This window comes from Pristis pectinata, chromosome 3 (assembly GCF_009764475.1).
Source record: "Pristis pectinata isolate sPriPec2 chromosome 3, sPriPec2.1.pri, whole genome shotgun sequence".
NCBI classification, from domain to species: Eukaryota; Metazoa; Chordata; class Chondrichthyes; order Rhinopristiformes; family Pristidae; genus Pristis; species Pristis pectinata.
Genome location: NC_067407.1, coordinates 125,680,223 through 125,706,999, shown reverse-complemented (window position 1 = coordinate 125,706,999; position 26,777 = coordinate 125,680,223). Strand labels below are relative to the sequence as shown.

Genomic DNA, 26,777 nt, shown 5'->3' with positions numbered 1-26,777 from the left:
TGTTTTTAAACATTTATTATTAGTTGCGGGTGATAACCACAAGTTAGAAAAAAAATCAAACCCATTAATAGCAATACAGAGACTGTACAACTGCCCACTCCTCGATGTCCAAGCTGAACCAAATCAGGTAAAAATCCTCAGATGTTGGTTTGCACATATTAAGATAAAATTCTGCAATTTCAGCACCATTAATTCAGTAACAGTGGTGCCAGTATATTTAAATACACGTGGATCACATAATTCTCAATACAAACCTTTACTGTACATATAAAAACATTCATAATCTAATTATAAAACTTGTACAACATGGCTTTCAGAAGTAGCTCTGTAATGGCTCTCCAAGAATGACTTCCAGCTGCCTGATCACTTTCTGACAGTGGTTCTCCACTTCCTCGCATTCATCTGCAACACAAACACAATATTGAACTCAAAACTCCCACTGAAATGAGAAAAATATACAGGAAGTCCCCGACTTACAAACGCCCGTACTTACGAACCGACCTCCATGGTCGGTTCTTAAGTGGGCCCGGTCCCTGATCCTACCACGGCGGCAGTACACCTTCTTTGGCCCAACCCTGGGCCAAGTGCCTATGTGCGGCTGGGGCCATGTGCGGTCACGATCCCTGGCCCAAGTGCGTATGTGCGGCTGCGATCCCCAGCCCAAGTGCACATGTGCGGACACTGTTCCAAGTTACATACAAAATTGGGTTACGAACAGTCTCAAAAACGGAACTCGTTCCTAACCCAGGGACTTCCTGTACATAGCATATAAAAGGAGAGAAGTTACACCTATATAAACCTCTGCTTGGGTAGTGGAGTACTGTGTTCAATTATGGTCACCACACTTTCAGACGATTGTAAATATTCTAGAAAGGATGCAGTAAAGGTTTACTAGAATGGTTCCAAAGTGTGAGGGATTTCAACTGCAAAGAAGGCTGGGGTTGTTCTCCTTGGAGCACCTGGGAGGAGATGTGATAGAGCTGAACAAGACGTGTTTGGATGAGGTAAATAGAGGGCATCTGTTGCTTTTAGCAGAGAACTGGGGCACTGATTCAAAGTTTGAGATGTGGAGAAAAACTTAAGTAATCATCTGGAATCAAATGTATGCAGGGGAGTAGAAACAAAAATTACTCAGGGCTTTCAAAAGGGAATTGTGTAGGTACTTTAGAAATCATTTGCAAGAGTAGGGGAAATGGGAAATACAAGTTAGGAGCAAGAGAAAGCCTCCCGGTCCTTCAAGCCTGCTCAGCCATTACAATCAGATTAAGTTTCTGAAGTGCAACATCCATTTGATGCTGAGAATCTCAACTGGCAAAGTACTTGCCTTCTCTTCAAGGAGCAATGCATAACTTTTCTTACACAGCAGTATTAAGGATTTAAAAATGGAGTACATTCCTAACTTAGCCACTAGTCTGACTAGCATAACTTGTTTGCAAACAATTGAAAAGCAGTCAACAATTTTTATGAAATTTGTATTACACATTAATATTTATATTAAGATACATTTCAAATCAAGTATCTTACCTTCCAGCAGTTCTGCCAAGAAGGGGATGGTTTCAGGCAATAACACCATGTAGTTCTCCTTTAGTTTACCAGCCAATTTCAACAACATAGTGAGAGCAGAAAACCTCACCTGCACATTAAAACATTATTTTAACCTTTTCCATAATCATGAGTGTAAGAAATATAATCACCCTGAATCAGATTGCTCAAATCATATATTGATGACCTAGGCCGTTTGGAAATTTCGGCTGTTTCAAAAACTTCATTAAGTAAATATTATTCTGGAATCTATCCTGATTAAATTCAATATCTTTATTCCTTAAATTCCCTGCCTCTTCTGAAAGCACACTTTTCTAAATATGAATTTCAGTAGTTCTTAACACACTGATGATCAATTACAACTGTAAAAATATACAGATGAAGACAGTAGAGGAAGGGCATTCATCTGCACTGAGCATCAAAGACTAACACAAACCAATTAATCAAAGGTCTTCCGTGTATTCTTTCCAGCAGGGTTCAGTGGACAGTGATCAGGAAGGAAATTTGTTTGATTACTTTCCCAATATCAGCTTAGGGATTGTTCTGGAAAATGTTTCCCAACTGTTGTTCTGTCCCCAAAAGAAACAGTTTGCCAAACTCTGAAATCCAAATAATCTGGTAGTTTCAGGATCAGCATCAGAGACAAATGACTATATAAACTGTTCCAGAAAACCTAACCAGTTCACTAAAATCCTTGAGGAAGTACCCACCAGCCTAGATATAATTTGTCCAGAATGCCTTAATAGCACATCCCAATAATTCAAAAAAAAGCACAGCTAATTCTGTATACATTGAACCAGATACCTTTTCAGTCTCTGGGGATCAGCACCTAAGGTTTACCAACAAATTCTTGTCAAGTCAAAGTTAGTATTTGCAACAAACTGTGATTATCACCAAGTCACCCAAATTTCTTCAAAATAGTTAAGTGCTTAACTTAGACTCAACAAAACTTGATATTAATGACAACATAAAAGTACAAAGATAAAGTATGCCATTTTGGGATAGGAACCTTTATCATGGAATCCTGGCTGCTTACCTTTGGTGAGCTGTGCCTTGTTTTAAGCAAGATCTGGTAATTCAGTGGTTTCCAGAGGGAGTCATCACCAATTGCAACAGAAAACTGAGCAATACATGGGATAAGATGATTGGTCATTCTATCCTTGTACTCCTCCTCACCTCCCAGCATGTTCTCCAGCTGCAAAGATTACAAAGTTTCAGAATATATTCACAGTTCTTAAGACTAAAGCAACTTCAGAGTTTCATGCATACCACCATAAGTTTAATATATAACTCTGGATCTGTGTGCCAGACAAATAAAATCATAGCAAAACAAGCTGTCGGAGGAACTCAACAGGTCAGGTAACATCTGTGGAGGGAAATGGACAGTCAACATTTCGGGTCAAGACCCTTCATCTGAGCAAAGGGTAGGAATGAAAGGATCTCGTTCTGGTTGGCTACTGGTTACTACTGGTGTTCCGCAGGGGTCGGTGTTGGGGCCGCTTTTTTTTTTACCTCGTACATTAACGATTTGGATGATGGAGTAAATGGTTTTGTGGCTAAGTTTGCAGATGACACCAAGATAGGTGGACGAGTAGAAAGTATTGAGGAGACAGAGAGACTTAGATAGTTTAGGAGAATGAGCAAGGAAATGGCAGATGGGATTCAATGTTGAGAAATGTGCAGTTGTACACTTTGGAAACAGAAATAAACGGGCAGATTATTATCTAGAAGGGGAGAAAATTCAAAGTACAGAAGTACAAAGGGACTTGGGGGTACTCGTGCAGGATATCTTAAAGGTTAACCACCAGGTCGGATCGGTGGTAAAGAAAGCGAATGCTATGTTGGCATTCATTTCGAGAGGTATAGTGTATAAAAGTAAGGAAGTGTTGATGAGGCTCTACGGGGCACTAGTGAGGCCTCATTTGGAATACTGTGCACAGTTTTGGGCCCCATATCTTAGGAAAGATGTGCTGATGTTGGAGAGGGTTCAGAGGAGATTTACGAGGATGATTCCCGGAATGAAAGGGCTTATGTATGATGAGCGTTTGTTGGCTCTTGGACTGTACTCACTGGAGTACAGAAGAATGAGAGGGGATCTCATAGAGACATTTAAAATGCTGAAAGGACTGGACAGAGTAGATGTGGTCAAGCGGTTTCCCTTGGTGGGTGAGTCCAGGACCAGAGGGCACAATCTTAGAATTAGAGGGTACAGGTTTAAAACAGATGAGGAGAAATTTCTTTAGCCAGAAGGTGGTGAATTTGTGGAATTCCTTGCTACGTACAGCAGTGGAGGCCAGATCATTGGAGGCGTTTAAGGAAGAGATAGATATCTAAACAGTCGGGGTATTAAGGGATATGGGGATAAGGCCGGAAATTGGGGTTAGAATAGTGTGGTTTTTTTTGGTGCCCCCCCCCCCCCCCACCATTTCTCATTTCTTTGGAGCAGACTCGATGGGCTGAATGGCCTACTTCTGCTCCCTTGTCTTGTGATCTGAACTGAAAGAGTCACAGCTATGGTCTCATTGAGATTATAAGGTAAAGCACAAACACTATCAAAAAAGTTTATAATGGCATTTGACTCCACTACTGGTTCTAATTATTTAGAAATTTTTAATTTCTTTAAAATAGTCTAACTACATTTTAGTTTTTTTTATATACAAGATTTCTTTATTAGTCACATATACATTGAAACACACAGTGAAATGCATCTTTGCATAGAGTGTTTTGGGGGCAGCCAGCAAGTGTCGCCACGCTCCTGGCGCCAACATAGCGTGCCCACAACTTCCTAACCAGTATGCCTTTGAAATGCGGGAGGAAACCGGAGCACCCGGAGGAAACCCATGCAGACACAGGGAGAATGTAGGGGTTTTTATTCTGATTTTGCTGTACTTTCCATTGATACAGGATAATCAATGTTATTAGTGAAATACTGAAACATAATTTGTGATTGTAAAGCAGAAATTACCTGTGCAGTACCAATAAGAGAGAGAAGATAGTTGGATGCATGCAAGAAAAACCGAAGGATTGCTATATGCCATGCCTTCCTGAGGTTAGAGGCTAGTTTTTCTGGACAAATCCCAATAAAGTAAAACTCTTTATAAAATAGTGACTCTCCCATCCCAGTAGTAATTTAGGAAGGACAATTTGTACACAGCAGACTCCCATAGATAGCTACGTGATGATCAAACAGTCTGCTTTAGTGACACTGATCAGGGGATACATGTTCAAATCATGCTATCAGACCTTTTGCATTCACCTAAGTGGAGAGGGCCCAGTTTAAAGTCTCTTCTGAAAGTTGGCCTCACCCCCAGCACAACTTGTCCTCAGCAATGGCAGGTCAGCCGACATGTTTGTACTTAAATCTCTAAAGGGGAGCTTGAAGCCACCACCTTCTGAATGAAAAAGCCAGACTGCTACCAAATTGAGACAGATGACAAAGCAACCACCTGGGATATGATGTGATTTATTAAATTTTTAGCTTGGTAGTGATGGTGAACTGACAAAAGTAGTAGACCACTGCTTGAATTAACCTAAAGGTGATACAGTGTCGTAGCCAGGAACCTCATTTAAGGGCAATTTTCAGGTTAAGAATAGGAAGTGCAAATTTGTAGATTAGAAGCATGCAGCAGTGAGTGTGAAGGATGGAGGGAAGACAGGTGGATCAGAGGTTGGCAGAGGAGCACAAAGGATGTAGAGTAAATCAGAAAAAAGGTGGGTAGAAAGAGCAACAGGAAAGGCGGAGGAAGGCAATAGGAGGAAGTATGTCGCAATGGCCAACAGTGCAGGGGAAGTAGGTAGATAAAGCAGATCACCTACTCTGATTCACAAGGCAGGAACTAACCTGGAGTAACCAGCAGAAACAGAGCTGAAAATAGCAACAGTATAAGAAGAGCACAGGAAGTAAGTGTTTCAGGGAGTGTATTATATATAAAATTACGTGTCTGACACATATTTAATGGGGATCACCAAGAGGTGTGGTGAATTTACTTTATTTGTCAAGGATCATAATAGCTGCATTTAGTAAATAAACTATGAAGATCTTTTTAATTCTATGGCTAAGGAATCACCTAACAGTTGTGTTCCCATTTTGTGCATCAGGAACTTCAGTTTCTTTACTTACTGGGCTATATGCTGCTTATTGTACAAGACTGCAGTTTTCAATAAGGAGACCGTATAGGCAGCAACCCACGAGTTTTTGAGCAGATTGTTGTGATAACAGAGCAGAGAGAGGGGTGGATGTGGTGATGTGAATGACAAAGAGTGCTTTCACCACATCATCCTAACTTTTAGACGAAAGTCAAATTTGGGCTGGGTTATTTGTTATTACATGAATGTAATTGCTGTAAATATTCTTTATAGATTCTCAGTTTAGATTCTCCATAAAGCATTTTGGTCAGAAGTTATTGATAGATTAGAAAGATGCAAGATCGCTGAAGAGGAGTCATGGCACGGTAGTGTAGCGGTTAGCATAACGCTATTACAGTGCCAGCGACCTGGGTTCAACTCTGGCTGCTGTCTGTAAGGAGTTTGTACGTTCTCCCTGTGTCTGCATGGGTTTCCTCCGGTTGCTCTGGTTTCCTCCTACATTCCAAAGACCTATAAGTTATGAGCTTTGGGCATGCTATGTTGGCGCCGGAAGTGTGGCGACACTTGCGGGCTGCCCCCAGCACATTTCGATGCAGAAGATGCATTTCACTGTGTTTCGATGTACATGTGACTAATAAAGATATCTTATCCGAACACCATTAATGTGGTTCAAATGCCCAAAGAGAGAACCATCTGCAGGCCCAAGGGGAAATGGGACCAACTGGATAGCTCCACTAAAGAGCTGGTTCTGGCATGACCAAATGGCATACTTATGACTTTTTTCCCCACCACTTGCTCTTGGAATACCTTACAGCTGTGCACATCATTCTGCATCAGTAGTCAAAATACATTACCAAATAAAGACAAGCTGCCAGATCATAGGAACTGTACTCAAGTGAATTGCATATTATAAAGCTGGCAATTGAATGGAATAAGCTTTGAAAGGCAGAATAAAACATTTGAGTTACAAACCTGATCCACTAAGGGCATCATGAGAGTATCGGCTCTTTCCTTACTGACAAACTTTTGAGTGTCGAAGAGAAAGATTTTGTGCATGCAGTCAGTGATGAACTGAAGCAATAGGCAAGATTTCTTTGTGCTGTTGTCTGAGTCAAAGAAACTTTCATCTATTTTGGGGGGATAAAGAAGGTGATTTATTAAACTCAGTACACCACGTGACTAATTCTGCAGTTGATCAAAATAATTGCCTGTACTTATGTAGCAAATTAGACGCTAATAAGAAATCATAAATTCTGACTATGGCGATTATGTTGCTGTGGGTCAAATACATTACAATAGTTCTAAGTGCTTCACTGGCCTTAAAGCACCTTAGGAATTTTTGTGTTCAATAGCTCCTCTCTCAACCACAAGTCCTCTCTTTCATCTAATTATTCTTTTATTTGATTAAAATATAATTCAGACAGTACGCACATCAACTATGTCACTCTCATTGATCATCTTCATTACCTGATCAATAAGACAGGGTAGTCAAACACCATTTGCCTGTTTAACAAATATGTGCTGGTATTTATATTTGTGACAATTTTTCCCCAGATTAATGCCTCTGAAAGAGTAGCTACCACTGATGAGGCTTACATATGAAAAAGTTAGTTGATTTCAACTTTACCTGTCTTGACAATATTTGTCTGGTTCAGAATTTCAGCAAAAGGCTTCACTAGCTGCCCAGCAAAAAGGGTGAATAAACCTTTAAGCTTGTCTGCAATGCAATTTGCCAGGCGGTAGAATGTAATCAATCGATCTGTTGGGAATCCCTCAGACTTGCTCCAGTCAAACAGCTGAGAGGAAAGCAAACCATGTCAGTGGTTAAAAAATAATTTCCAGATATTTGTCTGTGGAATAGTTTACTTATTATTAATACTTTACCTTAAAGAACAAAGGCCTAAAAGTAACCTCCGAAAGTTTCATTATCATGCCAACAAGACAATTAATGACATGACCTTCAATTTCACCCACTTTGTCCAAGTCATCCTATAAAAGGGAAGAAGAAAAAGGAAAATTAGAAAATTAGCCTGTATGTACATTTTAAATATAGAGAGGTACCTGATGTCATACTTAACTACAACCTTGTAAGTATCACTGTGTAAATGCCTCATCATTCTAACACAATGGGAGATTGGAATTACCTTGCAATTGTTTCAATCTGAACACTGGAGTCTGGCCAGATCCCATGCAAACTCATTAAAAATTATAAATTATACACAATAACATTGGAGATGGCTCCACAGTTGTTATGCAAAAAAACTTGCAAGAACAGGCTATAAATTGTTTACATGTGAATTGGTGGTCAAATTAAGCCTTAATTTGAAATACGTTGGTCCATTTCAAGATGCAATAAGCAGCAAACAGATTTTCATATTTGTGGGATGTTGCTGTTATTGTGCAGCAACATCCCACAAATAAAATAGAAAGATCTTGGGGTACAAGTACATAGTTCCCTGAAAGTGGTGACACAAGTAGAGAGGGTGGTGAAGAAGGCGTCTGGCATGCTTGCCTTCATCAGCCAGAGCAATGAGTACAATAGTTGGGATGTCACGTTACAGCTTCGCAAGACGTTGGTGAGACTGCACCTGGATTATTGTGTGCAGTTCTAGTCACCTAGCTATCAGAAGGATGTCATTAAACTGGAAAGGACATAGAAAAGATTCACAAGGATGTTACCAGGACTAGGGGGGCTTGAGTTATATGGAGAGAGTGGATAGGCTGGGGCTTTTTTCCCTGGAGCGCAAGAGGCTGAAGGATGACCTCATAGAGGTATATAAAATCACAAGGTAAATGGTCATAGTCTTTTTTTCCCAGGGTAGGGGAGTCTAAAACAAGAGGGCATGGGTTTAAGTTGAAAGGGGAAAGATTTAAAGGGGACTTTATCCACAGAGAGGGTGGTGGGTTCATGGAACAAGCTGCCAAAGGCAGGTACAACTACAATATTTAAAAGACATTTAGACGGGTACATGGAGAGGAAAGGCGCAGAGGTATATGAGCCAAATGCAGGCAAATTGGACTAGCTCAGGCAGGCATGGACGAGTTGGGCCAAAGGACCTGCTTCCATGCTGTACAACTCTATGACTCTATAACTCTAAATTGCAATGAGCTGGATGACTTGATAATGGATTTTAGTGGTTACGTATGAGGAATATTGGTTAAAATAACAGCAGGACTTTCCCAGCTGCTTAAAATCACTTTGGATCTTAAATGTCCATTGTGTGGCAATTATTTGTAGAATTTTCCAACACAGGTGATCATTCAGCCCATGATGCTTACAATGTGTCTGAGTTATCCATAGTCTCATTAAATTTATATTTTAAGATATTTATCCACTTCCTTGTTAAGTAGTTCTGTGGTTTATGCTTCCATTCACTTCTAACAGGTATTTCATGCCCCAAGAATCTCTTGTGTAAAAACAAAATTCCTAAAACCCATTCTTCACATCATAAATTTGCACTGTCTGCTTAACAGCTCAACAAACAGTGGACCAACTCTGCCTCAGCGTCGGGCAAGATCAAGACCTCAAACTTTGGTTTGGGCTCCCATCCATAGCCATCAGGCACCAAGGGTTGCTACCAGACAGGGCCAAACTAGCACATATACAATGCCCAGTCATTCAACAAAAGGGTTACATGATAGCATTTACACTATTTTTCCGCAAATTAACGTCACATTCAGAAATTAATTTGTATTGTTGTAAACTATCTTGAAAATATAATATTACTCTGTGTCCTACCTCCAAGTGGTCAGCTCTGAAATCCAGGGCTTTGAGGAAGAACGATGTGAGTTCAGATTGATGGGAATTCAATTGTTCCTTTGCCATGTTACAAATATGTTCCTTCAGGATGTCGAGAAGTGGACCTAAGCAATGCTAGAGAAGATACCAGCATGTCAGAAACTACCTGTGTTTTCGCCAAACTAAAACCCAGCATTAACTGAATCTTATAAGTTCTCCCGTAGCTGTTTGAAATCATAATTGTGGATCCATCTACTCTCGAGAGTGAAAAAACAGCCATCTCTGTCTGACCCCAGCTTTCCACGTGGCTTCTGCTTTGTCCCACGAAACATTGAACTATCCATTGTACAGCAAAAAGCTGATGATAAAATCATAGCTGCAGCCAAAAGGATAGTAAAATAGTACAGCTGGATAAGCAGAGGAATGGTTGTTATGCAAGAGACCAGGAGTTCTTCAGAATACAGGATTTCTGCAACTTTCTCCTCTAAATAACAGGTAAAAATGGAGCTCAGTTTAGGACTAATATTGAGCCGGGAGGTAATGTTGCAGCTCTATAAGACTCTGTTTAGACTACACTTGAAATATTGTGTTCGGTTCTGGTCACATTATAGGAAGGATGTGGAAACCTTGGAGAGGGTGTAGAGGAGATTTACAAGGATGCTACCTGGGTTGGACAGCATGTCTTATGAGGAGAAGTTGAACGAGTTAGAGCTTTTCTCTTCGGAGCGATGAAGAATAAGAGGACTATATAGAGGTATATAAGACTATGAGAGGCATAGAGTGGACAGCCAGCATCTTTTCCCCAGGGTGGCAATGGCCAAGATTAGAGGTCACCAGTTTAAGGTGGATGGAGGAAAGTTCAGGGGAGATGTCAGAGGTAGTTTTTTCTTACACAGAGAGTGGTGGGCGCCTGGAATGCACCACCGGGGGTGGTGGTAGGGGCCGATACGATAGGGTCATTTAAGAGGCTATTAGATAGGCACATGGACGAATGAAAAATAGAGGATTATGGGAGGTGAAGTAGAGAGGGGGATAGACTGAATGGGAATAAGGTTTATATGGGGATAAGGTTCATACAGGTCGGCATAACATCGTGGGCTGAAGGGCCCGTACTGTGTGTACTGTTCTATTTGTTACACTTCATGAAATAAATGGAGTTCAGGAAAGCAGTGAAATACAGGACCAAAGCCTAAGCCTAAAACTCCATTTAAAAAAAGGATTATATAAAAATCCAAGACTGATTAAAGAGTATTCACTATTCATATATTTCTGAAAACATTTAGAATCTCACTCAAAAAGACCTCAACAGTGGCTCATGATAGCAATAAATTAATATATAAAAATGTATCTGAATATAAATAATGCTAGGTTTTTAAAATCATACAGAATGCTGCTAGATATTTCTCAGCTACCATTTAAAACAACCATTTGGGTGAAAGCTTTGCAAGCAATTCCACTGGCTGAACTTTCAAGTTAACTATAACCGGGAAATTGCCACATTCAACGCAATAAATGTTTGTAGACTTTGGAAATGTCGATTCACCTCCAACACAAATAGAAAAGATAAATAAAGCAGAAACCTCTATGGAGAAGAATGCTAACCTGCTTGGTGTCAGCAAGTTTATCATAGCACTTGCTGATCGATGGCAATAGAACCCGAGAAGCTAGCTTTGTGGCCAGTGTAGTTCGAAGTGATGTTAAACGCTTATCAAGCTGTGACGAGTGGCTTGCCTTTGCAGCAATCTTGGTCAACCGGGTGACCTACATGAAAGTATAATTTCATGGTTATTTTAGCTTCAGGAAAATAAGATGCATTCTTTGCTATAATGCAACAGGAAAAAGCTGTTAAGCTTACTTGTACTAGAATGTTGAGTAGGTAAGGGCTGATGAAATGCGGCAGTGTTTCTGCAACTCTCTGCAATGCTGTAACAGCACTTAGCAAATAAATCTCATTGGACAGCAGAGATTTCTGCTTTTTCAAGATCTTCAGAAGTCCTGGCATCAGCCTGTACAAAGTAAATCCATCATAAAGGTTTAGAATTTATAACACAAAATGGACTATCAACAAGATCAATTGAGCAATTACATTTCATTAAAAGGGCAGCCTGAGGGGATTTGGAGGGAGAAACACATTCACTATATTACATAGTACAAATATTCTGTCTTGATAAGGCAGCACCTCCTGTAACTCATCTAGGGTAGTGCCACAGGAAAGGTTATTCAAGACTTCATTTTCATTGGCAACAGTTCTCATTATGCAGACTGAGCTACTTTCATACCTTGGAAGCTGTGGTATTGCCAGTGCTTTGAGTGCAGTGGTAACTTCAGCAATGCAAAGTAACGCATTGCCCAGCAGATTTCTTTCCTCTTCATTGTCCCCTGCGATGAGGTCAACAGCAGTCACCAGCACAGGCACAAACAAATCCTGGTGACTTGCACCAAAACACCTGCACAAGAGTTTCAGGCTAAAGAGGGCGGTCTGACGGTTAACAGCTTGCTCCACTTCTATTTCCTTACAGCAAACAATGTTCAGAAGCTCCTCAATTAGGCTCAAAAGCAACTTCACCTGGCAAGAAACCAGATTTAAGAAATTATTTCACACAAATATACATGTAAAGAGATTTAAAAAAAACAAAACTGCATGTATAAATCTGTTGATAGAAAGACTTACAATGCAAGCTTGAGAAATAGCATCTCATTTTTCAATTAGTCACTGGACAGACTTCCAGATCCAACACAGGATCCAATAATTTCAGGTCATTACCACTGTTCCATCATTTCTTAGAAGACAGCTGTTGGCAATAACTTTGCTATCTGTCATCTTTATTCAGTGTAGCCTACATGCGACTCCAGACTCACCAATATGGTTAACTCTCAACTCCCTCAACTCATGGGCAATCAATAAATGCTGCGAGTTGTCAGCGATGACCACACATCATGAATGAATATTTAAACACTTACATCTTCTCTCGATTCAGCTTTTGTTTCTTTACATGTCCCACTACCACCCATTTTCATCTGGCACGTCTATTCCTTTTGTTACCTACTTTCCACCTTATTACATTCTTGCTTTTTTATTCTTTCTTCTCTTCTCCACTCCATTACTGAATCTCCTTAAACCTATTACACATCGAAACTTCTGCCAATTGTGATGCAAGGTTAGTAATCTGAAATGTTGCCTCTTGCACCTCTCTCCATGGTTGTTGCATGATCAACTGAGTATTTCCAGATTTTCTATACTTATTTCACAAAAGAATAACTGAGCAGCACATTGACAGATTAATTTAAATGTAGAGAGTATGAGATTATGCAGTCTGCAACCAAGAAATAAGAATTGACTATTCCCCCCCACAACTGTGCTACCAGCAACTGTGGAGGAATCTGCAATTAACACCTGAAGAAAAGTAGGGCTCTCTTTCAGTTGCTGAATACCTTAATGTGCATGTTCTTGCATTTTTATATTGCTCAGTCCTCTGAATATATAGTGGATCATTTTAAGACTGAGAATATCAACACCAACCAAAAATAGGGCTTCTTATGAAAGCTCTTTGAAGAATTAACCATGTACTGAAAATGAAAACACACTGGATGCATTTGATAAGGCACAGTTAATTGATAAGGTTAAAAGTGTAGAAAAAAAATAAATTCAAAATGATATCTGGGTGACCAACATGAGAAAAAGACTACAGAAGCAGGAAATCTTTTCATTAAAACAAGAAAGTTTAAAAAGTCTAATAACTGCATCCAAGTATTTTGATAAGGCAAACAGCAAAAAAAAACTATTTCCACTGTTCAGTGAGTCAGTAACAAAGACATATATTTGAGATCACTATCCAAAGAATGAATTGACCAAGTAATTTCTTTTTGAAACCACAATGTTATAGAAATGGCCTACAAGAACATGTAGTTATAGAGTTATAGGCCCAATTTGTCCATGCCAACCAAGCTGTCTACTTGAGCTAGTCCCATTTCCCTGCATTTGCCCATATCCCTTTAAACCTTTTCTATCCATGTACCTGTCTAAATGCCTTTTAAACATAACTGTACCCATGCCTACCACTTCCTCTGGCAGCTCATTCCATCAACCTACCACCTTCTGTGTGAAAAAGTTGCCCCTCAGATCCCTTTTAAATCTTTCCCCTCTCACCTTCAACCTATCCCTAGTTTTAGCACCCCCCCCCCCACCCCCACCTTGGGATAAAGACTGATCATTAACTTATCTAAGCCCCTCATGATTTTATAAACCTCTGTATGGTCACCCCTCAGTCTCCTGAGCTCCAGGGAAAAAAAAAAGTCCTAGCCTATCCATTCTCTCCATAAAACCAGTAGATATAGGAGCAGAATCAGACCATTTGGCCTACCAAGTCTGCTCTGACATTGAATCATGGCTGATTTGTTTTCAATTCCATTCTCCTGCCTTCTCCCTGTAACCCTTAAACCCCTTACCTATCAAGAACCTATTCATCTCTGCCTTAAATACACCCAACAACGGCCTCCACAGCCCTGTGACAATGAATACCACAGATTCACCACCCTCTGGCTGAAGAAATTCCTCTTCATCTCAGTTTTAAAGGGACATCCCGTTATTCTGAGGCTGTGCCCTCAGATCTAAGACTCTCCTACTAATGGAAATGTCCTTCTTGCAGCTCAAGCTGTCCAGTCCCAGTAACAACCTGGTTAATCTTTTCTACACCTTTTCCAGCTTAATGACATCCTTCCTCTACCCATGTGACCAGAACTGCACACAGTATTCCAAGTGTGGTCTCACCAGTGTCTTGTACAGCTCTTGTACTCAATGGTCTAATCAATGAAGGCCAGCATGCCAAATGCCTTCTTCACCACTCTGTCTAATTTGGGAACTATGTACCTGTACCCCTAGGTCCCTACAACACTTTCCAAGGTCCTACCATTTACTGTGCAAGCCCTGACCTGGTTTAACTTACCAAAGTGCAACACCTTGTATTTGCCCGAGTTAAATTCCATTTGCCATTCTCTGGCTCACTTTTTTTTTCCCTTGTAAACTTAGATAACGCTCTTCACCGTCCACTACACCACCAGCTTTAGCGTTGTCCGCAAACTTACTGTGTTAACATTGTCATCCAAGTTGTTAATATAGGTGACAAACAACAGTGGACCCAGCACCGATCCCTGCAGCACACCATTGGTCACAGGCTTCCAATCTGAAAAACAACCCTCCACTACCACCATCTACCTCCTACCACAAAGCTAATTTTGGACCCAACTGGCTAGCTCACTCTGGGTCCCTTGTGATCCAACCTTCCACACTGGCTTACCATACGGGACCTTGCTGAAGTCTACATAGAGCACGTCTACCACCCTGCCCTCATCGCTGAAGTAGAATACAGAATAACTAAATGAAAAGGAAAACAAGTGAAGGTCTGTGGGAAAACTCCAGGGAATGGGATTAGACTAATAGCTCTTTCAGAGAGTTATGTACGAGTGAGGAACTGAATAATCTCTTCCTGTTGTGCAGTCAAAACTAAAACCTCAAAATCAATCCATTTCACATTGCTCTATGTTGTACCAGTCATATCAGCCTAAAGATAGACAGCACACATCAAAGCAAAATACAGAAACTTCATCTTCTTCAAGCTGGTGGCATAAATGTTTAGGAGTCAAAAGAAAATCCTAAAAAACAAATTCTGTATTAGCTACACAAAAGGTGCTGGAGGAACTCAGCAGGTCAGGCAGTTCCTCCAGCACTTTTTGTGTATTACTCCAGATTCCAGCATCTTCAGAATATTTTGTGTCTCTGTATTAGCTAAGTTGTTTGTTATAATGAAGTGAATCCTCTGTGGATAAGATAAACCAGTGAATAAATGAGAATTTCCTAAGTTACTGTGCAATGCTGGGTTCTACGTCTCCATTCCCAGCATCACTCTGCTGTTCGAGGTGGTATTACCAGCTGTTGCAGTAACAGTTATTCTGCTCCTCCCAGCTTTATAACACACCCCAACAGTCAAAGAGGGATGGGCACAAATGTTATGCTGGTACTGCAATGCTCATTATCTGAGATCCTCACAGCAACCTGCCTAGTGACCACCTTGTACAAGTCAACTTTAAAATCAATATGACCTGGTTAAATGAATGAAAGGCAAGAATGTTTAAAGAAGCTCATCCACTGAGATAAACCCAATGATGAGGTCAGAATCGTTGTTGACAAGTACATCTGCTTTGGAGCTCAATTTAGCACGTAAAGGGAATCGGATAAGTTCATGAAACAGAAAAATATTGAGAGCTGTGGGGCAAGAGAAAAGGAATGGAACTAATTGGAGAGCTCTTTCAGTGAAGCGCTACAATGGCTCAAATGATATCCTTCAGTGTTGTGCGTGTCTGAGGGGGAGGGAGGGAGGGAGGCTAAAGCAACAGCTCACTTTATGTTCAAGTCTGTTCACATCTCCACTGCCTGCTTAATTGTAAAGTCTTGCATTTGACTCAATAAAAGAAAACCTTACCTGATGTTCCTGCCACTCAATTTTGTGCTGCTGGAGCTTATTATTGAGGAGATCGATGGCTTTACGTCTAACAGAGGGTAAACGATTATTCATCAGTCCTCGTATCACTGGAATGAAAGATTCTGTGGGTAGCAAGGCATTCACCTGTATAGGGAGAAAAGGAATCTTCAGAAGCTACCATATCAGGATTGGTAATTTATACCAGTCCTAACTCAAGCTATCCAATGATCAATATGCTGCATATAATGTAGCCGATGACCTATTTGTGTGATGCTAGCCAAGAAGGGATGAATATCAATCAGGACAACAGAAATTCCCTCTCTTTGGAATAGTGTAATGGGACCCTTAAGTCCACTTAAAAAGCAAAACAGAACTTTGGTTTATTATCTCAGCCAAGAGGCAGTATATCCGAAAGTACAGTACTTCATCAGGACTGCAAACCTGTCAAGTGCTTAAGGATGGGATTCTTAAGAATCTTTATTGATCAAGTAGTGGAATGGAGGGATAAGGAAATCATGCTACAAATGTGCTGCACATGCTGAGACCACATGGTATATTATGGACAATTTTGTTCTCCTTAGTTAAGAAATGGAGCAAGGAAGGTTCACTAGATGGATTCCAGGGTTGAGAGGGTATTGCCATATGAGGAAAGGTTGAGTAGACTGGGGCAATATTATCTGAAGTCAGGAGAATGAAAGTTAATCGGATTAAAATGCAATATTCTGCAGGGTCCTGACAGTGTAGATGCTGCTGAGGTTTCCCCTGGTGACAGAGTCTAGATATAGGACAGCAGAGTCTCCAGAAAAGGGGGTGGCCACTTAAGACATAAGGTTCCTGAAGTTTGTGGGTCTTTGGAATTCTCTACGCAGCATATCTGTTACTTAGTGGAATCAAGAGTTATGGGGATCAGACAAGAAAGTGGGATTAAGGCCAAAGTCCAACTGCTGCCTACTCCATCATTAAGCTGTGTTCTACAAACAGAACATTGAAAATGTCTGCGTTAGCACACCAGAATTGGAAGATAACCTACTTTATCCAGAACATCATATGACCGGTTGAGTAGAGTCCTCCAGAATTTAGCTGTGGGTTTCTCTGCATTCTCCTCTACACTGTGGGCAACCACATTGATGTAGCAAAGAATCTCCTCTAGTAAACTAGGGAAACAAAGCAGATGCATGGCACTTAGGAACCACAGAAAAATAACAGATATAATTGCATCTTGATAAAGAGATTGCAAATTAGCTAAAAATTTTAAAAATTTTAGTTGCTCCAAATGATTTACATTTCAAAAATTATACAACATAATTATTTCTTGGGATGTACACACAAGGATATCCTGCCTCTGCACCAAGATATTCCTGCATTATTTGCTTTCAATGTATACTTTCTTTGGCTGCATGCAGTGTCAATGCCATCACAGCCAGAGTGGAGGTGATTAGGCAATTCCCTTGTCAATTAAGCTTGGTGATCACTTGCATAAATAACAGATTGATTTTACGTACCGTTTAATGTCCTTCCACTCACCTGGAAAAATTACCCAGCTTTTACTGGAAGTTGTTTTATTTGTTGTAATTTCTATTAATTCGCTCTTTCAATTCACTATTAAACAGATAAATAATCAATGTCACAGTGAGGCAGCCGGTAGACCCACTGCCTGTCAGTGCCAGAGATCTGGGTTCAACCCTGGCTTTGGGTGCTGTAAGGGTGAAGTTTGCACATTTTCCCCATGACAGTGTTGGTTACTATAGGATCAGTGTACATGGGTGGTTGATGGTTGGCATGGACTCAGTGGGATGGAGGGGCTGTTTTTGTGCTATATTTCTCTATGACTCTGTTTACTAGGTAAGGTGACCAAGCTGTACAATGGATGGCTTGCTGTGGACTCAGATAAACATTTCACCCTCCTTCCGAACTCATGGTGTTACAAATAAACAAATTATTTTTATCTTAACTAATAGAAGGATCTGGAAGATGATAAACTTGAACAGTGAAGCTTGAAGAGTTTTAACACCTAGACACCAAGGGCACCATCAGCACACAGGCAGCAGTGGCTAAAGAAAACAGCTCATCATCAACATCTTCTCAAAGAAACTACAGATAGGTATTGAATGGAACCTAGCCAGTGATATCCTCAATAGAGACGAGAAGAAACCCATCTTCTATAAATCTATAAACCTTGTTTTTTTAAAAAATATTACTATGTTTTCTTCAGTCTTGTTTGAGTTCTATACAGAAGGCAATTGACTGTAATCTTCAGGCACATTTCTTGTTGATGCACAAAGTTTATACAACTATATTAGTGACTGCCCACTACACTGAAGTTAGTTGAAAGATGAATACAAATATTATCAGACAGATTTTGGACCTTTTTCTACCAATCTCACAATTCCACAAAAAAAAAGTGGAAACACATGAATTAAGAACAGGAGCAGGTTACTCAGACTCTTGAGTCTGTTCTAGCATTCAAGGTTATGGCTGATCTGTTTGCAATTTTAACTCTACATTTCTGCCTATCCCTGGTACCTTTCACCTCTTTGCTTATCAACAATCTATCCAGCTCTGCCTTAAAAATATCCAAAGACTCCACTTCCACTCCTCTTCGAGGAAGAGAGTTCCAAAGACTCACCACCATCAGAGAAAACATTTAACTTGAGCTCCATTTTAGATGGACAACCCATATTTTTAAACAGAGACCTTACTGTGAGATTCTTTCACAAGAGCAAACATCCTCGCCACATTTATCCTATCAAAACTTTTCAGGATCTTATGTGTTTCCATCAAGTCCCCTTTTACCCTTTTAAAGTCCACTGGATACACACTGAACCTGTGCAACTTTTCCTCATAAGACAACCTACCCGTTGCAGGTATTAGTCTAAGAAGTGCTCTTTGATCTGCTCCCAATGAATTAAACATTATTCCTTAAATCAGATCAATACTGTACATAGTACCCCATGTGCAGTCGCACCCATGCCATTCATATTTATTAAAGACCTAGCTGTTGAGGATGATTTTGCACAGCATTAATTTGATCTTTTGTTTCAATCTTTCTATATACACTTACACCTATTATTGTTGGGGTCTTGAGGATTTGAACTCAAACTTCAAGCCCAAGCAAGTTGTGGTTTGTTTCAATGATGCACCATCCAAAAGCCTACCGCAGTCAGACTGCTCAACCATAGCAAGGGTGTTTTGTTTATTATTTTCCTGACTTACAAGCAGAAATGTGAAAGCAAGTGAAGTTTGATTATAACTAATGCTGCACATTACTATGTGCAAAATAAAACAGCTTATCGACTTGAATCAGGATTGTTCTCATTGAATTACTAACTGAATGCCCATTGAAAGGTTTTAATAAGTATGTGAGAACAAGTGCAAAGGCCATGATATCCAGCTCAGGCTACAAAGGGATGCTCAGATTGTGTAAATATACAATTAGATATCGGGCAGCTAAGGCAAGACAGTTAATTTGCTCATAGGAAACACAGCATCACTGAGTCCCGGAAAATAACTAAGCCAGACCATTAATTTTTTTTTAAAATTGGACCCCAAAAAATCGCAAAATTGGTTACCTTTGTTCAAGCTTCTGCAGGGTTTCATCTTCAGAAGTATTACAATCTGCAACCTGATATTGAAGCAAGGCAATAGTGAGCACACTTGACATCCAGTAGGGGATTTTCCTAGCCCCACAGTTCCATTGAATCCACAACACAAATAGTCATTTGACAAAGTATTCTATGTTGGCATTTACATTCCACACATATTTTCTTTCAATCAATTCTTTTCCCATGTTGCCCCTTCTTTCTTTCTTCCTCAGACATCATTACGATGCTTATGAAAAATATTATAACAATAAAATTCAGACAGAAGAAATTTTGGCTTGACTTAATTTTTCTTTGATAGACTATTTTCCCTAATAAATCAGGTTGACAGCATTATTTGGAGAAAGATTAACAAATTATTCCAGTGATTGGGACACCCAAAAGAAACATTTCCCTTGGAATAAAAGTAAACGTGCCTGGAAAATAGCAATACAGGCGCAAAATGCACTCAGCACTGCAAATCCAATATATAAATCTATTGGAAATGTTCAGGGGCCCAATCAGCAACTGAGGGGAGTGAAAGATTTATCAGGGTGGAAAGGAGAAAAGGGAAGGATGTAGTGCATGATGGATCAGATGAAAAGGTGAATGATAGTGCAAAGTGAAAAGGAGATGGTGACAGACAACTGAAGAAGTGCAATATGATTTAAAGCATGACCAACATAAAAATATGAAGAAATTTTGTTCAATAAAAATAATATTTGCTGCTAACCATGTATTTGAAATGCCCGAATAAATTGTGCATGAAAATACTCTACAGTATATTGGTAATAAGAACATGGAACACTTCTAATGTGTTCAATTAAATGGTAAACTGAAATAAAAACAAAATCGGCATGGATGAGCTTGCCAAGAAGCTGCTACAGAAACAGTGAAGTGCAGTTACCGGAAGACTGTGAGGTCAGATCCCAGAAGTTTGTTGGGGGGGAGTGAGAAATGATTAGACAGATTGGGAAAAGAAACTGCAAAATGCTTCAAGAAAAATCATACCAATGAAGTAAGCAGACAGTGAAAAAGATAATTACACAGATTAGGAATAAATAATTCTCACCTTTTACTGACAAATTTTTTTTGGTGGTAGGATAGGTTAAAAGAGAAGGGAAAACTCCTTGTTGTGGGTTGGTGATGGTTAATTCTGCTGAAATTTATGAAGTTAAATGAAGATGCACAATATATTTTGATAATTGGATTAATTCCATTCCATTCAGGATCTTCAACTTTAAAAACACAATTTTTGAAGATATACACATTGATCATAAATAATAAGATGATTCTGATCACCATTTAATTTGAAACAAAAGCTACCTTTCCAATAAAGCTTTCAGAGGCGAGATGCTGAGCCATAAACGAGATGGAAAGAAATTTGAAATGGCGTAGCTCTTTGGCTGTGAGACCGTCAATGTTGACCAGTGGTTCCACTTCATTTGGTTTCCCTGCTTTGTTCTTTCTTGTGTTTGCTTTCCCCTTTTCTTTGGTTGCTTCGAAATGAGTTTCAAGAAAACAATTAGTAAGGATACCTTTTAGTCCAAATTGGAGAGTATGCATTACTTTGGAATTCTAACAGAGTTAGGGTAATATGTGAAATGAAAAACAAAATCAGATTAGTTTAGCAGGTTCCTGGAAGGCTTTCCGGAAAATGCCTGAACTAGATGCAAACTAGGAACTGGAAATTCTAGTTACCTTAGAGAGTTAAGGTAATGATGAAAAAAAAACATTTATACAGCAAGGTCACTTTTCTAGATACTTTGAACTTTGATGGAAAATGGTTTTTGTTTTATTTAAAAATATACAATCTACAAAGAGGATGAATTAATTCCACCCCAAATAAAATTACCTACCTTGTAATGCATTCTTAATCAGTGAAGCAATCCAATTTATCAATGATAATGTAGCACAGACAAATCCAAAATTGAATTTACAAGACTTTATTGTATGCTTGCTAGATTAATTGAAGAGCAATAGAAACCACAAAAATCAGGCAGATCCGTGTGATACTTCTACAGAAGCTACAATCAGGAAGCATTAAATTGCATAATATATCTTGACTGCTGTGGTATTAAGTATTAGAGTCATAGAGTTATGTGGCATGGAAATGGGCCCTTTGGCCCAACACATCTATGTCAACCAAGATGCCTTCCTGAGCTGGTCCTATTTTTAAAAAGGCAAAGTAAAAAATATTTTAAAGCAAGATGAGCCCTCCATATGAAATTAGTTTTATTACGTGGGAATTTAGTTATACAATACTTAAATGTTTTTACTCTTCACATTTTCAGAAGTCATAATTTATAATGTTCACTCAAAACACGAAGAACAATATGGTGACAAAGTGACGATGCGCAATTAATATTATAGGAACTGTATAACACTACAGTCAGAATAGGCAAGAATCTGCAAAGTCAGAATGAACAGACACTTAACAGAGAACTTGCTTAAAAATAAAAACAAAGACAAAAACAAAAACAAAGGAATTTTATAATAGATTCAAAGAAATGGGTTGAAGAGTATTTTGAATGCTCTGTCTGAAGGCAAACACACACCATTTCCCTGCTAAAGTGACATTGTCATTACAACTACTGCCAGACAGGCTTGCGTTTTGCTGATTAGAACATTTATCTGAAATTAACAACATGTCACGTCCTACTTACTTTCCTCTTTGTCTTCAGGGAGCTTGGCTAAGTAACGCAAAACATTGATGAAACTCTGGAGTTGTTCTTGAACAGTAAACTCGCAGCCAACAGTGATCCAGAACTCGACATTACTTTCCAAAACTGTTTCCTGTTACAATAAAAGCCATAGACTTTTGTTTCAAGTTTTCTGTTGGAATTTTGTCCCATTAAAGAGATAAATATTTGTTGTAAACTATGTATTAATTCTATAAGTGTTGGTCATTGGTTCTCCACTGTCACACCTTTTAATAGTTTTCCAGTCTATCATAATCAGATTATGCCTTATACCTTTGTGGTTTGCTTTGTTTATATTTAAGACCATGGTTTCTGATTGAAGCAAATTACTTTCCAGCTTAATACAAAATCCTTTCACATCATGATCACACATTCTTAATAGTCCCTTAACTACAAGATTATTAATTAATCCTGTCTAATCGCTATAGATCTAAAATAGCCTGCCCCTGGTTGGTCCTCCAACATACTAACCCAGAAAACCACCTTGTACACTACATCTCCTACACTCCAGTCTATATGTAAATTCAAGTCCTGCATGATTAATCCTTTTATTTTCCTTGTTGCGCATATCTCTGGTTTCCTGCTGGATACTATGCTCTAAATATGCACATCTGTTTGAGGGCCTACAGACCACTCTGACCAACGTTATCTGGCCCTTGCTATATCATAGCTTGATTTTCTCAGCTAAGATTCTTTGTGTCTACTGCTCTTATCCCATCCTTTATTATCAGAGCTACTGTTCCTCCTTTGCCAATTTTTCCTGAAAAGTATCCTGGAATATTTAATCGTCAACCACATCTCCATTTCTTTCTACTATTGCCATCAATTCATTTTTCTTGCTATGACTCTAACCGGAGGTATATCTTTATGCTCTGTCCTTTCCTGACACACTCTGGTTATCGTGTCCCATTTCACAAACCTGCACCATCAGCTTCTTTCTTTCTCTTTAACTTCCTTAACTTCTCACCTGAACCCTCAACCCACTATATATTTTAAAAGGTTGATCTATTTGATTTGCTAAGACAGTGCTCTCAACTAGTCAGTTTATTAGTAGATAGAACGTAGAACAGCCCTTCGGTCCACAATGTCTATGCTGATCACGATGCCACTTTAAACTAATCCCACCTGCCTGCACATGGACTGTATCCCTCTGTTCCCTGCCAGTTCATGTGCCTATCTAACTGCATCTTAAACGTTGCTATTATATCTGCTTCCACCCCCTCTGCTGGCTGCACATTCCAAGCACCTACTACCCTCTGTGTAAAACAAAACTTGCCTTCACATCTCCTTTAAACTTTCCCCCCTCACCTTAAAGTTATGCCCTCCAGTATTTGACATTTCCACCCTGGGAGAAAAGACTCTTGACTATCTACCCGATTTATGCCTCTCATAATTTTGTAATCTTCTATCAGGTTGCCTCTCAGCCTCCAATGCCTCAGCAAAACCAATCCAAGTTCAACCTCGCCTCATAGCTATTACTCTATAATCCAGGCAACATCCTGGTGAACATCTTGCCCACCCTCTACAAAGCCTCCACATCCTTCCTATAGCACGGCAATCAGAACAGCAAACAATACTCCAAATTGGACCTCCCCAAAGTTTTATACAGATGTTTAATGAATTACTGACTTCTCTACTCAATGCCCTGACTGATGATGGCAAATATGCCATTCGCCTTCTTTACCACCCTATCTACCCGCGGTGCCACTTTCAGGGAGAGATGGACGCAGCCCAAGAACCCTCTACACATCAATGCTCCCAAGGGGTCCTGCCATTTACTGCACACTTTCCTCTTACATTTCACCTTCCAAGGTGCAAACACCTCACACCTGCCTGGATTAAATTCCACCTGCCATTTTTCTGCCCATACTTCCAACTAGCCTGTATCCCATTGCATCCTTTGACAACCTTCCTCACTCTCCACAGCTCTGCCAATTTTTGTGTCATCTGCACACTTACTAATTAGACCACCTACATTTCCATCCAAATTATTTATATATACTAGAAACAACAGAGGTCCCTTCACTGATCTGTGTAGAATACAAATGCTCACAGACCTCCAGTCAGAATAACACACCTCCACCACTACACTCTATCTTCTATGATCAAGCCAATTTCAAATCTAATCTACCAAGTCTCTATGGACCCTGTGTGCATAAATCTTCTAGATCAGCCTACCATGAGGGACCTCATTCAATGCTTTACTGAAGTCCATGTAGACAACATCCACTGCCTTACCCTCATCAATGATCTTCATCACCTCCTCAAACACATCAATCAAGTTTGTAAGACATGACCTCCCTGCACAAAGCTATGCTGACTATCCCTCACAAGCCCATGCTCTTCCAGATGCAAGTAAATCCTATCCCTAAGAATCTTCTCCAATAATTTCCCTACCACTGATGCAAGGCTCACTGGCCTATAATTTTCTGGTTTGTCCCAAGTACCCTTCTTAAACAAAGGAGCAACAATGGATATTCTCCAGTCCTCTGGGACCTCGCATGTGGTTAAAGTGGATACAAAGATCTCTGTCAAGGCTCCAGCAATCTTCTCTCCTGCCTCTCTCAATAATCTGGGATAAATCCCTGGGTACTTTTTCCACCTTAATGTTCTTCAAGAGATCCAAAACCTCCTCCTCCTTGAATACAACATGCCCTAGAATATCAGCATACCCCTCCCCTGATCTGACTATCCTCCATGTCCTTCTTCTTGGTGAATACCGATGCAAAGTTTCATTCAGTGCCTCGGCCACTTCCTCTGGCTTTAGGCAAAATTCACTTCTTTGTCTTTAAGTGCTCCTACCCTTTCCCTTCTTATCCTCTGGGTTTTTATATATTAAATGACTTGGGATTCTCCTTAATGCTACTTGCCAATGACATTTCAGGTCACTTTTTTGCCCTCCTGACCCTGTTTTGAGTTCTTTCCTGCTTCCTTTTTAATCCAATTTCTAAACCTTTCCTAAACCTTTCATATGTTTCCTTTTCCTTTCTGACTAAATTTACAACATCTTTCGTTATCCAAGGGTCCCAAACCTTGCCATCCTTGTCTGTCTTCCTTACAGGAAGATGTTGGTCCTGAATTCCAATCAGCTGGCCTTTAAACGACTCCATGGCTGATGTGGACATACCCAATAACAGCTGCTCCCAAGCTACTCTCCCCAGCTCCAGCCTAATACCGTTGCTATTAGCCTTCCCCCAATTTTAGCACACCCTCCCCCCACCCTGAGGTGCAGTCTTATCCTTATCCATAATTATCTTAAAATTTATATGATCAGTGTTCCCAAAATTTTCTTCCACTGAAACACTGATCTTCTGGCCAGGTTCATTTCCCAATACAAGATCTAGTATGGCTCCTTCCCCGGTTGGGCCATCTAAATATTGTTTCAAGAAACCCTCCTGGATGCATCTAACAAATTCTGCCCCATCTAAGCCTCCGGCACCAAGGGAGTCCCAGTCAATATTGGGGAAATTAAAGTCACCCACAACAACCTTGTGCTTTTACATCTTTCCATAATCTTCCTACATATCTGTTCCTCTATCTCCTGTTCATTATTGAGAGGTCTATAGTGTAACCCCACCATAGTGATTGCACCATAGATCTGCTGCTCTTAACCCCCCCCTTGATTAACTGAACCTCACTGCCCAAGTGCTGAATGATTCCTGCTTTTATTTGTCCAGTATTAAATACACCCTTTACCTTTTCGTCATTGGTTGCTGAAGAAGTGGTCTTGGTTACATGCTGCTCAAATAGCAGCAACAGGAGGGCCCAAAGGAAGCGCTCTGCACTCACTGTCTCAATGAGCTTAGAAAGAACAGGCACTCGCCGGTGTTCAGGCACATGTGGCATGGCATCCACAAATACACGGATAATTTTTGTTACAACATTTTCCACGTTCTCTTTGATTTCTGCAGGACCTTCATTGTCAGCCTGCAAAAAACGAATACAAGTAGGTAGAGTATACAAAAGGAACTGAAGAACAAGCAGCATACTGAGTGATGATTAAGAGTCTCAATCTTCAAGTTTATGTCTTTTAATGTAATGTTTCCTGACATGCCAATTGTTAAAACATATTTCCCAAATGTTGATATTCTTATTATCTTGTCAAAGTGACAATGGAATTAAATCTGAAGATGGAAAATTCCTCATTACAATGACGCACTCTTATCTGCAACAGAATGAAATTGAGAAGTAGAAACGTAGTCTGTGAGCTTCCAAGGGCATGTAAAAGGGAAAAAGAGTAATGTGTGTACCTTACAGAAGCAGGGCAATTCATAATAGGGGAGAAGGAAATGGTCAGGGAATTAGACAAATCCTGTGTCTCGGTCTTCACGGAAGACACAAAAAACTTCCCAGAAATACTGGAGAAGCAAAGGCCCAGTGTAAACAAGGAAATAAAAGAAATTAGTATTAGAGAAGAAAAAATATTAGTTAAGTTGATGAGCCAAAACCAAAAAATCCCAGGGAATTGATGATCTACAGTTTTGAAAGCGGTGGTTATGGAGATAGTGCATATTCTGGTTGTTGGATAGCAAATCTGTCCCCATTATTTAAGAAAGGAGGGAGAGAGTGAAGAGTGAATTATAACATCCTTTTAGCCTGACATCAGTGGTTGTGATATAGAGTCATAGGGTAATACAGCACAGAAACAAGCCCT

The 26,777-nt window shown here is 39.8% G+C and overlaps 1 protein-coding gene across 2 annotated transcripts in view; it reads right to left on the bottom strand.

The window, feature by feature from the left end:
• Positions 1 to 9: 9 nt before the first annotated feature.
• The window catches only part of heatr1 (HEAT repeat containing 1), an 82,559-nt gene continuing 55,791 nt past the window's right edge, over positions 10 to 26,777 (bottom strand). For both annotated transcript variants that reach the window (XM_052011300.1, XM_052011301.1), the window contains 16 exons: positions 25,820 to 26,050; positions 22,088 to 22,217; positions 20,748 to 20,920; positions 19,413 to 19,465; positions 16,874 to 16,997; positions 15,844 to 15,987; positions 11,647 to 11,933; positions 11,223 to 11,373; positions 10,970 to 11,128; positions 9,368 to 9,502; positions 7,513 to 7,617; positions 7,256 to 7,424; positions 6,601 to 6,755; positions 2,579 to 2,737; positions 1,525 to 1,633; positions 10 to 402 (listed from right to left, as the gene is read on the bottom strand). In XM_052011300.1, the coding sequence (XP_051867260.1) occupies positions 314 to 402; positions 1,525 to 1,633; positions 2,579 to 2,737; positions 6,601 to 6,755; positions 7,256 to 7,424; positions 7,513 to 7,617; positions 9,368 to 9,502; positions 10,970 to 11,128; positions 11,223 to 11,373; positions 11,647 to 11,933; positions 15,844 to 15,987; positions 16,874 to 16,997; positions 19,413 to 19,465; positions 20,748 to 20,920; positions 22,088 to 22,217; positions 25,820 to 26,050 (2,373 nt within the window). In that variant the 3' untranslated portion in view covers positions 10 to 313. The remainder of the gene's footprint in view (positions 403 to 1,524; positions 1,634 to 2,578; positions 2,738 to 6,600; positions 6,756 to 7,255; positions 7,425 to 7,512; positions 7,618 to 9,367; positions 9,503 to 10,969; positions 11,129 to 11,222; positions 11,374 to 11,646; positions 11,934 to 15,843; positions 15,988 to 16,873; positions 16,998 to 19,412; positions 19,466 to 20,747; positions 20,921 to 22,087; positions 22,218 to 25,819; positions 26,051 to 26,777) is intronic.